We start from the raw sequence: 13,150 nt of genomic DNA on the forward strand, positions 1-13,150 counted from the left end.
ACCAGGCTCAGCTCCTCACAAATCCCAGGTCTTCAAACCCTGCCCTCTCTACCCCAGTCCCTAGCTGTCAAATTCCTGTCTGTGAGCCACCAGAGGAAGTCCCAAATTTTACCACATAGCAACCTCTCATCAAAGGAAAATATCACTTTAATTTATTCTGAAAATCCCTTTCTTCCTTGCCTCAACCCCTACTCAGTCTAGATGCACCACTGGGCCTTGTCATTGCATAATCAGAAGATTCATGGAAGCATTTTCCCTCTGCCAAGATAAAGTCTTCCACCAGCTCTAGAAGGCAGAAACATCTGCTGGCAGCTTTTCTAAAACTAGCAACATTTCACTCCTGTGATGTTTGTTACAATTACAAACTATAACGTTTCATGGAAAACATAAACCAAGAGCCACATTACTTCTTTAATGCACACCCAACTTCCTGGAGTGTGAGTCGCTGACCAAGCAGCAGGTGTGAATTCAGCCAGGCAGGGCCTATATAACCATTAGACACAGTGAACACTAAAATATTTTCATTTCTTTTAAAGTCAGAAGGAACAAATGAATTCTTGGGTTGAAGAACATGTCTTAATATATAATATTAACATATTTGGCTTTATACCAATGTAGTCATAAAATATTAATGGAGAGGGGACCCATGAAGGCAAAGATGCCTGAGGACCATGACAGTCCTAATGAGGCCTGAAGCCAGGCAGAGCTGCCATACTTGAACCCGACTGGGTCATTCATGCTGAGCAGTTTGTCTCTCAGATCTAGGTAAGAAAATTGTAGCAAAACCATGTGACTCTTAAGCAAAACAGAAAAATATTTAATTGCCTGTTGTTAGTGATGAGTAAGAAGATAGTAAAGCTATAGTTATTACATAAATATCTCCAAGTGAGAGAGAAGGTAGACGTCAACCAAATCAAGTTGTGAAAAAGGCAAAAGGGAGGAATTAGGCAGAATAAACTGTCTTCTTTTGTGACTCTTTTCTAGGCTCTAGGTCCTTGATCCCTAATCCCTTCTGGAAGGAAATTAGACATTAAATCATAATAATATGCACTAGCAGTAGTAGTATTTAATCTAAAGAAGGCCCTGCGCTTTGTGTGCATAGTTGCAAGAAATAGAAATTTGATTCAAGCAAGCTTAACACATACAAAAAAAATGGGAGGAAAGTATTGGCTCACACAGTTGGGAAGGATTCAGGTTCAGGGAAGCTCAGAAAATTAACTGATGAGCAAGGAGCAAGGAGAGTCTTGGGGACAGAACCAGAACTCAGCACCACCAAGCTCACTGTCTACCTCATATCTGCTTGTTTTCTGCTAGCTTTCCTCTCTCTTTCAGACAGGCCTACTCCACATGGTAGAAAAAATAGTTTCCTGGAAACCCCAACTCTGTATCTGTCTCAGTTTGGGCTTCCCCCAAAGCTGATTCCAAGGCAAAAGTTTGAGTGCACTGCTTTATCTGGAAGGTGAGCCCAAGAAGCATGATGAGGGAGTGGGGAAATGAGACAAAGAAGGGATGAAGCCCAAAAAGCGTGTGTTGATGAGTGGGTTACAGGTGGAGCAACTATATCTCAATCCTACTGGGACGCCTCAAAAAGAATATGTGGAGCACCCCTCAGAATTGTCCCCCTGAAGGGCAAGCAAGCAGAAATATTTACCTGCCACTCTCCTCCTTCACTGACAGTTGCTCGGGGGGTGAGAACTCTCCAGGAGGCCTAGCGTGCTCCCCAGGCCAGAGAATGGCCTCACGCAGAGAGATATATAGGACCTCAACTTGTGTAAAGGAACTGTCCCCAGGTGACCTCAAAGGTGGACCAAAGGGATATGGGTGGGGCACCTACGACATCCACTACAACTCCTTCCAGCACTATGGCCAGCAAAGCAGCAGCTCCACCTCCAGTTCAACAAGCCCAGCAGGGACCTGATCTCCCAGGCTTATGTCACATGCCCTCCGTGGACCAATCACAGGTCCTGGGAACAAAGGGCTGTTTCCTGGGAAGAGAAGCAGTGTCATCTGTTGGAACAGAAAAAGTTCCCCTGGTCTTTTCCTCCACCTGTTTCAGAAACTAAAACCTATATTCACCACTTAAGTACTGAATCATAAGAAGGAGAAAGACTGGCCTTTTTCTGCCCAGCAACCAGGGCGCTGGCAGACACAAACCTGCCTGGTTTTCCAGTTTTCACCAACTGTGATCCCCTGCAGAAAGAAAACCGTCATTATCAAAAAGCCAATTGTCATTCTGCCTCTTTAGAAAAATTCCCATTAAAGATAAAGCAAATTTTAATTAGATTAAGTATCCAATTACTGTAATTACATTTTTAAAAAATTCACATCATGAAGATGACCCTTTTTAAAAGGGTTACAGGAATAATTAGTGTATTCATATTAACCAAAATGTATTGGGTAATATTTATACCCAGAAGACAAAGTACATTACACACATTTCACCTTTGGGGAAAGCTTGCAAATGTTTTGGCAGTGGCATGAATATTTATAGGCAAGAGTGTGCTTTAGCAAGATTATGTGAGGAAGCATTTAAATGCTCACCAATTTTTACCCAGGGGTAAAGTATACAGAAAATGTAGTGCAGAGATTATGGATATGCAAAGTGTGACTTAAGCAGGGAATTTCTATCAGTTTGCTTAATTAATTGGCGCCAAAGACTATTTCTCCTTATTCAAGGCAGAAAGGCCCAAGGTATCCGACTGTGACTTCTCTCAGCTCTGTGTCCTCCAAGGGCAGGGGCCAGTCAGGAGAGTTGGTAGGAAAAAGTAAGGACATTCTCACCTTGGCCATTTACCACAGGAGGCCTCTGTCCTCACACCCCTAACCTTTGCCCACCCACCTCCAGTTGGGTAGAGCTTTGAGATAAGGAATATGGACCTTCTAGAGGCTTCCTTCTGAAAGGTTTTCCTCTGAAACTGTTTTCCCTTTTCTGATTCCAATTTTCTTCCTTCAGACCTGCCTTTGTGCTCCAGCTGCTACTGCTGTTTCTGTCTCACACACGATTGCCTTCCAGGCTCCATCACATTTGCTAGCTCAGTGGGAGGGAGGCAGCACAGTTTCCATTTCACAGATGAGAAAACTGGGGCTCCAGAGGTTGGAATAACTCCCAGAACCACACCACAGAGCTGGCCTCATTAGGAAGCTCCACTGCCACTAATCCCAGACCTGCACGGTCTCTGTTTTGCCTGCCAGGGAGCTGCGTTGTGGCCACCACCAACCACAGGAATATCCCACCTCTGCTGTCACCTAACCCATCAAAATAGACAAGCCAGGCACTGCTGGTTACTCTCATAGATGACTTGCACATCAAAGTTGGGCACGGGTATGTCTGATTGGGGAAACAGTTCTGTATCTGCCTAGTGGCAAGAGAAGCCAGGAGATATAGTTTGTCTCTATACCGAGAACATGAGATTCTCATTGTGGATGACATCAAATGAAGAAAGTGTATTCGAAAGATTTTGGACATCCACAATCAGCAGGTATTTGTCATATTCCCCCATCTTGATCAAAATTCTACCCATCTTTCAAAGCCCACATCCAATATACCTTCTTCTGTGCATGCAATCTCATCTCCCCTCTTCCTTCTCTAGCTCCTTCATTCCAGACTTCAGAGTTACAGGCCTTGCTCCCTTCTGCTCGGTATTCTGGGCACTTGGGTCTCATTTCCCTGCTAATCACCTTGATTTCCTGCCTATAGTAAGATCTGTGATTTTCCACAATGGATTCTTCTTTAAAATTGTCTTCAGAGCCCAAGGTACATCCTTGGAATCTCCTCTGAGATGGAAAACACTGTCACAGGGGGAATTAATTTTTGAAAATAGCCAAGGTCACTGTATTAGTTAGGGTTTTCCATATAAACAGTACCAATAGGATGTGTGTGTGTGTGTGTGTGTGTGTGTGTGGAGAGAGAGAGAGAGAGAGAGAGAGAGAGAGAGAGAGAGAGAGAGAGAGAGGGAGGGAGAGAAAGGTTTAGTTGAAGGAATTGGCTCATATGGGTTTAGAGATTGGCAAGTCCAAACTCTGCAAGGTGGACCAACAGACTGAAGACCAGGAAAAGCCAATGCTGCTGTTCAAATCTAAAGTTCAGTATGCTGCAGAATTCCCTCTTGCTAAAGGAGATTGGCCTTTTTTCTATTCAGGCTGTAAACTGATTAGATGAGGCCCACCCACGTTATGGAGGGCAATCTGCTTTACTCAAATTCCATTGATTTAAATGTTCATCTCGGCTGGGCATGGTGGCTCACGCCTGTAATCCTAGCACTTTGGGAGGCCGAGGCGGGTGGATTGTTTGAGCTCAGGAGTTTGAGACCAGGCTGAGCAAGAGTGAGACCCCATCTCTACTAAAAATAGAAAGAAATTAATCGGACAACTAAAAATATATAGAAAAAATTAGCTGGGCATGCTACTGGGGAGGCTGAGGCAGTAGGATCGCTTGAGCCCAGGAGTTTGAGGTTGCTGTGAGCTAGGATGATGCCACGGCACTCTAGCCCAGGCAACACAGTGAGACTCTGTCTCAAAAAAAATAAATAAATAAATAAATAAATGTTCATCTCATCCAAAAACACCCTCAAGAAACATCCAGAATAATGTATGACCATATTTCTGGGCACCATGACCTAGCCAATTTGACACATAAAATTAAACATCACAGTCACTTATGGGATATCTGGTGGATAAGATGGAGTCACCTTTAGTGGGCAAAGTCAGTGGCTTTTTGAAATAAAACTCTTCAAAGTCACTCTTCGAGGAAACTTATTATTGATTCTTGGAGAGATGTCCAGTTGCTTGAAGCAATGGCAGAATCAGTGTGTCTTTGTGAAACCAACAGCCTCATACCTTAATAAATACCCACTGTGAACAAGTTCTGTGCTCAGCCATGCCATGAGAGCAGTACCCTATCCTGGGATTCCCAGTTAGGCGAAAAGGCCCAAAAACCCACAAGAAACGGTATCCACAGCAGAGTCACCATGGGTTGGTGTCTGGGAGAGCTTCCTGCAAGAGGTCATATATGTTTGGGTGTTATATTTTAGGGAAGATTGGCTGTGAAAGGGGAAGAGAGAAAGAAACTGGGTAAATGAGCATCCTGAGAGAGGAATAAACAGAGCTCATGCTGGCCCAGAGAGGAAGGGATGATTTGGGGCAAGAGGATGAATTCATATTCTATATATATGTATATGTGTGTGTGTGTGTATATTTCAATACAGGTTCTTGAAAGAGAGGCCGATGAGCTGGGACTAAATATAGCAGCTAAAAGGACTCACTGAAGGCTTTTGAGCACAGGAGGGTGCAGAGCTCAGACTCCAGCCTGGCCGGAAGGGTGCAGGATGGAACTTGGGAGCCTGTGGGCAGGAAGTTTATGAGATGGTTACTGTTTTATGTCTATTTTGTTCCTTCTTGGTCTTCTTCCTTTTTCCTCTCTTTTCTCCCCACCCCTCTTCTGCCTCTCTCTTATCTTATTTTTATTTCCCATTTTGAAATTCTTCCTCCTCCAAATACCTTGCATGATTTCTCCTCTGTCCTCCCACTTCTTTCTTTAGTTCCTCATGCATCTGTCTTCTGGGGAGGGCTCATAATTAGGAAATAAAGAAACAGCTGCCAATTTAATCTCAAGAGAAGTTTATTCCATAATTATTTATAAGTAAATGCCCTGGAATTATATTTCCCTCAACTTCCCTTCCCCCCATAAGAATTCAACAAGCGCCCTGTTAAAGAAATTTTTAGCATAGGGTTGATTTCACAGACCAAGTCTTCCAATTCACGATGATAAACATTCTGGGGCACAGTACCACAGGCTGTCAGATAGGAAAAGGATACGAGGAAGTAACAGATTCCTTAAACTCAGCAAACAAAGGGTCTAGCTGTTACTTTTGAAGACTATTTCCTCTTTGCTGGCCAAAAGAACTGGCAGGCACAGTGGAAACAATGTGAGATGGTGGAGAATTCTCCTGGTCTCAGAGTTGGAGAAACTGTGTTTCGGTCCTGGTGCAGCCACAAATGATCAGGGTGATTCACAAAAGATCTATTCCCCTTTGTAGACCTCAGTTTTCCCTTTGGTCTAATAATAAAATAATTGAGGTAACCAATCCCTGTAGAGCTCTCAGTCTCCCCTCCCTTGCCCACCTTCAGCCTTCTAGAATGGGTCTCTTGGAGACTGCCAGTCTCAAGGGATGCTTTGGGGATGCCAGGTCCAGCCCAGAATGTGCTGGTTGAAAGATGGTGTTAGTCTGCAGGGACAGAACAGGCAATCAATCCCTGGCTGTCTTTTAGCTCCAAAGGGAGCCCCTTTGCCAAGCTGGAGTGATTTCTGAATACCTCGTTATCCATTCCCAAACTTTCACCACACTCAGAAAGTCTTCTCCCACCGCACCCTTTCTCAGATAACAGCCTGAACATATCCTTCACCAAGAAGACTGAGGCAATGAGAAATGAACCGCCTTGGTTTGCTGTTGCTGAACAGCTCCTTTTATACGTGCCTGAACTCACTCCCATCTTCTTTCCGCTAAGCTGATCCCTACTGCTGGGTTCCCAATGTCTGGCCCCTGTATCTGCTCCAGAATCTGGGCTTTGCTCCAACATTGGTTCCCCTTTGCTCCTATATTTTCCATTTCTTCCTTTGTGATGTTTTCCCCCTAAATGTATAAACATGCTTGTCTCTTCCCTTAGAAAAGAACAACCTTCCCTCAACACTCAGACACCCTCAAGTTATCACTGGGCCTTTAATCTTTTCGTTTCATGCAAGCTCCATAAAGAGTGAGCTGTACTTGCCATCTTTACTTTCTTGTCATTTGCTCCTTCTTTAGCCTCTAGCCATCAGACTTCTAATCTCAGTGCTCCACTAGTATTTTATTGGAAAAACGAAACCCTTACTTCAGGGGTAAGACATAAGTTTTTCAAGAGGTCTTGAATTACAGTACATTCCTGACTCCACAATGTCCCCAACCACGAGAGCCACCAGCCTTTCCAGATCCCACCGCTAAGCTGCCCCAGGCTCCTTGCCCACACTGCTCAGTACACGTTTTACTCTGACTCCACCTTCTACCCCTCTTTGACTTCTCAAACCTACCACATACTGTGCCTATGGACTAAAGGTCCAACATCAGAAAAAATCCTATATCTTCTACTTCTTTGAAGTTTCTCTTAACTTTTTCGTTCTAATGAAAACTGGGCTATTTCCTTGGGCTCTGTTTCCCTTGCAGTTCTCTCTAAGTAAGAACTATTTTTCTTCCCACAGCTTAAACCCTGGCAATAGAATAAATGTCCAACTTGTTCCCCTTGGCTGATTCCATAATGCTTCTTCCCCTTCTTCCTTTAAAAACCACAGCTTCATAGAAGAGCATGTCATTTGGCTGCTCATTACATCCTCTGTTCCTGTCACCTTCCAACCTTCCAGTGACTCCTTATTCATTCATGATTTTAACACTTGGATCATTATCTTCATTTTCCACCCCATGTCTATCCTCATACATGGAAACTTCAACTTAATGTTGTAAGCTAGGTTTTCCACAATGGAAAGACTCTTGCCAATCTTCTCCCAGACTTCATTTACTATTGATGGGCTGATGACTTCCATATTGTTTCTAGCCCAAACATCTCTTCTGAACTTCAGACTCCTATATCCAACTGGATATCTCTATATGGATACTTAATGCAACTTCAAATTCAACCAGTCAAAATCTGTACTCATCACCTTTCTCACAAATCTGATTCTTCTGTTCTCAAAATCTTATTATGTAGAATAAATGTCTATCCCAGTCACCCAAGTCACAATTTTAGGGGTCATTCCAGACTCCTCTGCACCTCTTAGAGGCCACATCCCATTAGTGACCTCCTCCCTAAGCTCACCTGTTGCCCGGGAGTCCAGAGCCCTCTGATTTAACATCTCCAGAGAGTTAAACTGGTAACTAAGAGGGCAAGTTCTACAGTAAGCATGCCTGGGTTCAAATCAGAGTCTCCAACTTATACTGTATAATTGTTGGTAAGTTACTTAAGCTTTCTGTGTATTGGTTTTCTCATCTGTAAAATGGGTATATAATAATATGGCTTACATCATGAAGTTGTTGGGAGAATCAATTGAGTTATGATATGTAAGATGCCTGGAACATAGTAAGTGCTCAATATGTTGATGTTGATGACATCAATGATAATGATGCTTGAGTGAAGCCAACAGGGGCAACCACGTGAATTGAGGAAAGAGATTTAGGAGCTACCAACTGCTTCTTAACCCGACTTTCAACCAATCCTTCTTTAGTCAGCCCCATTCCATACCCCTGTCTTTAAAGAAACCCAGTGCCTCCAATTCCTAAGACTTTATAGGTTCCCAGGGGCAAATTAATTTGCTTCTTATAAGCTTTCCCTCTGCCAGCGCTTAACTTTTTATGCTGTACACCTGCACTATCCTATATGGTAGCCAACTTGCCACACTACTGAGCTGTTGAAATGTGACTGACTAGTGCTACACATTTTGAAATGATATTTTAGATATATTAGCTTAAATAAAAATATTACTAAAATTAATTTTACCTATTTTTACTTTCAAAATGTGGCTACTAGAAAATTTTAAATTACAGATATGGCTAGCATCGTATTTCTATTGGACAGTGTTGCAGTGCATCTTACACAATTTTTGACATTGCTCATCTACTGTCATCTTTTCCACCATTCTCTTTAGTCTTATAGTTTATATACTTTATCTCTTTATTTTCATTTTTGGGAAGTGTCTGGGGAAAGCAAAGATAAATGCATGTGTCACAATTGCCATTTTTTTTTTTTTTTTTTTTTTGAGACAGAGTCTCACTTTGTTGCCCGGGCTAGAGTGCCATGGCGTCAGCTTAGCTCACAGCAACCTCAAACTCCTGGGCTCAAGCAATCCTACTGCCTCAGCCTCCCGAGTAGCTGGGAGCCCGGCTAATTTTTTCTATATATTTTTAGCTATCCAATTAATTTCTTTCTATTTTTGGTAGAGACGGGGTCTCGCTCTTGCTCAGGCTGGTCTCTAACTCCTGAGCTCAAACAATCCGCCCGCCTCGGCCTCCCAGAGAGCTAGGATTACAGACAACTGCCATGTTTAACTGAAGTTCTATCTAAGCTTTTCACAATCTAGCTCCTGCTTATATTTGCAGTCTCATCACTTTGTGTCCTGTCATCAACTCTATGGCCTAGCCAAAATGAATTACTGATAGTTTTCTGAACACACCAGGAAGCTTCAAGCTTTCATGCCTTTGCTTTCTTTGCGCCCTTTTTGGGGAATACCCTTCTAATCCTTCCCACCTGTCTGCCTAGGGAGTTATTCATTGTTCAAAAACTAACTTAAATTTCACCTTCTCTAAGGAGCTTTTCCACTCTTCCTCCTTCCAGTTCAGCTGACTGCTCGAGGGTCCAGAACACTTCTGTATTTTCTCGTTTAGACAACTATCTGCCCCATGAGGGAACCCATCTTATTCGTCAGACTCTGTACTGCCAAGTTCAGGGTTTGATACATAGTAAAAACTAAAAAATCTTTGTTGCACGATTGAATATGGACAGCAACAAAGAACGGTGGAATTGTAGAGGAAGTGAGACTAACTGAAAAAGCTTCATGAGGGTGGTGTTTTTGAGCTGTTCTTCAGAGTTGTTTTTGACAGGTGGAGATGGCATCAGGGATTTTCCAGGCAGAGGGAACAGGACAAGCAACAGTCCTCTGAAAACAAGGAGTATGCTGGGGAAATAGCAAACCATCTAGCTTGGAAGGAGCATTAGTAAGACCAAACCATGCAAGGCCTTAAGGTCATAGAAAAAGTTTGACTCTTGTTCTTAAGATAATGGGGCATTATTGAAAAGTTTTAGCGAGAGAATAAATCCTGCATTTTAGCATTATTTCCTTTGGCTGCAGACGGAGAATGAATGTGAGGGGCCCGAGTGGAAGCTGGAACACTGAGTTCACGGCAGTGAGGAGGCATCGAGGCGTGCGTGCTCTAAGGGTGGGTGCAGCGCAGTGTGTGAAGTGCGGATGGAAGGGCGCTGACTGCAGAACGTGCAGGCGGTAGAATGCTCAGGGCTGGGCGACAGATGGTGAGGGAGGAGGAGGAGGAGTTTTTGGTTAGTATAAATGGGATGGCGCGGGTCCGTTTACAACGACGGGGAACCACGCGGGAAGAGCAGGTCGGCTCCGGACCGCGGAAGTGGAGACGCAGGCGCCTCGCGCGCCTTGTCCCTCGCGCGACGCCGTCCGCGCCGCCTGCGGTTCGCTCGGGAGCTACAGCCCGCGTTGCGGTTCCGGTTCCGGTTCCTGCGGGAATCTGCACCTGCACCTGTGAGCGACCATGGCGTACTCCACGGTGCAGAGAGTGGCCCTGGCCTCGGGGCTCGTGCTAGCTGTGTCGCTCCTGCTGCCCAAGGCCTTTCTGTCTCGCGGAAAGGGGCAGGAGCCGCCGCCGGCACCTGAAGGTAAGAGCGGGCCGGCTACTCCTGAGCCGCCCGGCAAAACGCTGTTCGAGGGAGGGGTGACTTTGGGAGTCCCAGGCCCCCGCCGCCCCGAGATATCCGTTAAACCGGCTAGAGAGAACCGAGGAGACCGCGTTTTGGGCGGGGCAAGCCCCACGATTCCGTTGGCATCAGCGGGCAGCGGCCCAGCCGGTTCGGCTGCAGGACTGGCCAGGAATGTGTGCCTACGTGCATCCCGCTCTAGGCGGCCTCGCACACACCCTTTTGTTCGTAGTCCCTTCCCTCTTCCTCTTGCTGGCCTAACTCATCTTGTTACCATCTGTTCAGGTGCTTTGAGTCAGCAGGGTTCCCAGCTGGGCTTTCCTCTTTGGGGTTTCTGTGTGCTTTCTGTCGTGCTTTTGTACCAACTGAAGTCAGCTGGAAGGGGTTATTGTTAAGCTTAATTGGCTGTATACTTGGTGTTGGGCGCTCACTGCTTCAGGCTCTTTTAATATAACTTGAAGATTTCAATAACCCAAGTTTCAGTTACCGAGGTGGAGATGAACAAATTATTACGTTCCCCTTACTTAAACAATATTTGTCTGTTGATCCTTTGTTATTGGCATGACGTATGTGGTGTTTAAAAATCCATCCTCTTGGCTGCATTCGGGGACTTTTACAGAATGAGTGTAAAAGTATGGTACTTAACGCTGGGAAAAGGAACCAGAACAATTCTCCATAGGTCATGAAGTTCTGCTAACTTTCTCCTGTAAATTATCTTTGTAAATTTCTTGTGACATGGTTTTATAGACTGCAGACACTTCCACTAATGTTCAACCTGTTGATTGCTGGACAGCTCCTTTTGAACTCTAATTTGTGCACATTGACTGTAGTTCCATTCTCTTGGGAATCATAGATATAAATACTATAAATGCAAAGCACGCAGCTCTAGGGGTGGAGGGCAGATTGAACACATAATTCTGTTTACAGAATTGCTTGATAATCTTTATCCACTGGGAAGAGACTTCTAAAACATCTTTGTTTATTTGGTCTTTTTTTTCCTTTCTTTCTGTCTTGTTGCAAAATCCAAAAGGTTTTACTTATTTTGTGTAATGATATTGTCTGCCTTGAAGAAGAGTAAATTCTTGATGATCCTGAAAAGTGAAGATTCTTCTAAAACAGTTTTTTTTTACTGAGCTGAATTCAAGATAATTATGGTGGATTATCTTGAGCAAGTACTGTTGAATGTGAGCGGGGACACTCTTCTGAGTGTTGTAAGAAGTATAGAGTGGAGATTAGACATGGCTCTTTTTCTTGAGAACTTAAATGCTGGTCAGTGTTCTCATCTTAGAATCTTTGCACTTTCAGTTTTCTTTATTCCTAAAATGCTCTTCCCTCACCTTCCTTCTCATCTTTTAAGTTTCTGCTCAAATGTGACCTCCACAGAGAGACTTTCCCTGATGACCCTATCTGAAATAACTTCTACTCCCATCATTTCCTATTCCATTATGTTGCTGTATTTTCTTCCTTGCAGAAATCACTTTATGATACGAAATTTGGTTTACCTGTTTGGTTTTTGTCTCCACCTTCTAGAATGTAAGCTCTACAAGGGCAGAGACTTTGTCTTGCTTACCACTATTTCTTTAGCACCTGGCATGTAATAGCCAGTCAATAAATACTTTTAAATGAGTAAATTTAAGATTATGAATTCTCTTTTTTGTATTACAAGTTACCTAAGTAGTATAGTCTAGGCACAAACATACCTTGAATGGTAGATTCCAGTAACTGAAATTTGCCAGCTATCGTCAGTGTCCCTTCCCTGGTATGCTGACGTTTTTAAAGCAATGAATCCTAAGCATTTTGGGATTACATACCCCTTTGAGAATCTGATGAAAACTATGTATTTCTGTCCAGAAAAATGCACATATTGTTTATACACATGTCCCAAATTTGAGTATCAATTCAGATAATTCACAAAACCCAAAAATCCCTGCTTTGAAGAAAGGAAAAACCCTGTTTATTTGAAAATTCTTAAAGTTTATGTCATTACAGCTTCCATTTTTGCTGATTGGCGTGTGCGAAACAAGTACAGTCCCCTTTACACATGGTAGCCTTTAAGATAGTCTTTTAACAAATATTTATGATGTATCCTATCGTGTAATGTATACACAGTGTACAGACACTACATATTCCCGAAAAATATGAGCCAAATCCCTGCCTTGAGGAGCCCACGGTTTAGTAGAGAAAAACAGACATGTCAACAGATAAATTCAAGAGTGTCAGTGAATACTTGCAGGTATTCGAGTCTACACAGGGAACAGTGGAGACACATATACGCAATGGCCAGGTTATTTTTTTTTAGATTTAAGAAAGATCTCATAGAGGAGACAGATCTTTTTTTTTTTTTTCCTTTCTAGTAACAGCTTTCTTGAGGTCTAATTTACATGCCACATAAATCACCCACTTAAAGTGTACAGTTCAGTGGTATTTAATATTTTCACAGAGTTGTGCAACCATCACCACAATCAGTTTTAGAACATTTTATCATCCCCAAAAGAAACCTTTTAGCCATCACCCTCCAAATCCCCCAGCCTACCCTCCAGGCCTAGGCAACCACTAATCTACTTTATGTCTGTATAGATCTGGCTGTTATGGACATTTCGTATGAATGGAATATGTTATCTATATGCTTCTTTCACCTAGCGTAATGTTTTCACTTTGTAACTTTTATCAGTACTTCATTCCTTTTTAT

General features: G+C 43.3%; 1 protein-coding gene across 3 annotated transcripts in view; it reads left to right on the forward strand.

Moving 5' to 3' along the window:
• The first annotated feature begins 10,294 nt into the window (after positions 1-10,294).
• The window catches only part of RIC3 (RIC3 acetylcholine receptor chaperone), a 64,772-nt gene continuing 61,916 nt past the window's right edge, over positions 10,295-13,150 (forward strand). For 2 of the 3 annotated variants that reach the window (XM_012654356.1, XM_012654358.1), the window contains exon 1: positions 10,299-10,422. In XM_012654356.1, coding sequence (XP_012509810.1) covers positions 10,299-10,422 — 124 coding nt within the window. Of the gene's footprint in view, positions 10,423-13,150 lie in introns of all 3 variants that reach the window. The other variant, XM_012654357.1, reaches the window with a different exon arrangement.

Source organism: Propithecus coquereli, unplaced genomic scaffold (assembly GCF_000956105.1).
Source record: "Propithecus coquereli isolate 6110/MARCELLA unplaced genomic scaffold, Pcoq_1.0 Scaffold44, whole genome shotgun sequence".
Lineage (NCBI taxonomy): Eukaryota > Metazoa > Chordata > Mammalia > Primates > Indriidae > Propithecus > Propithecus coquereli.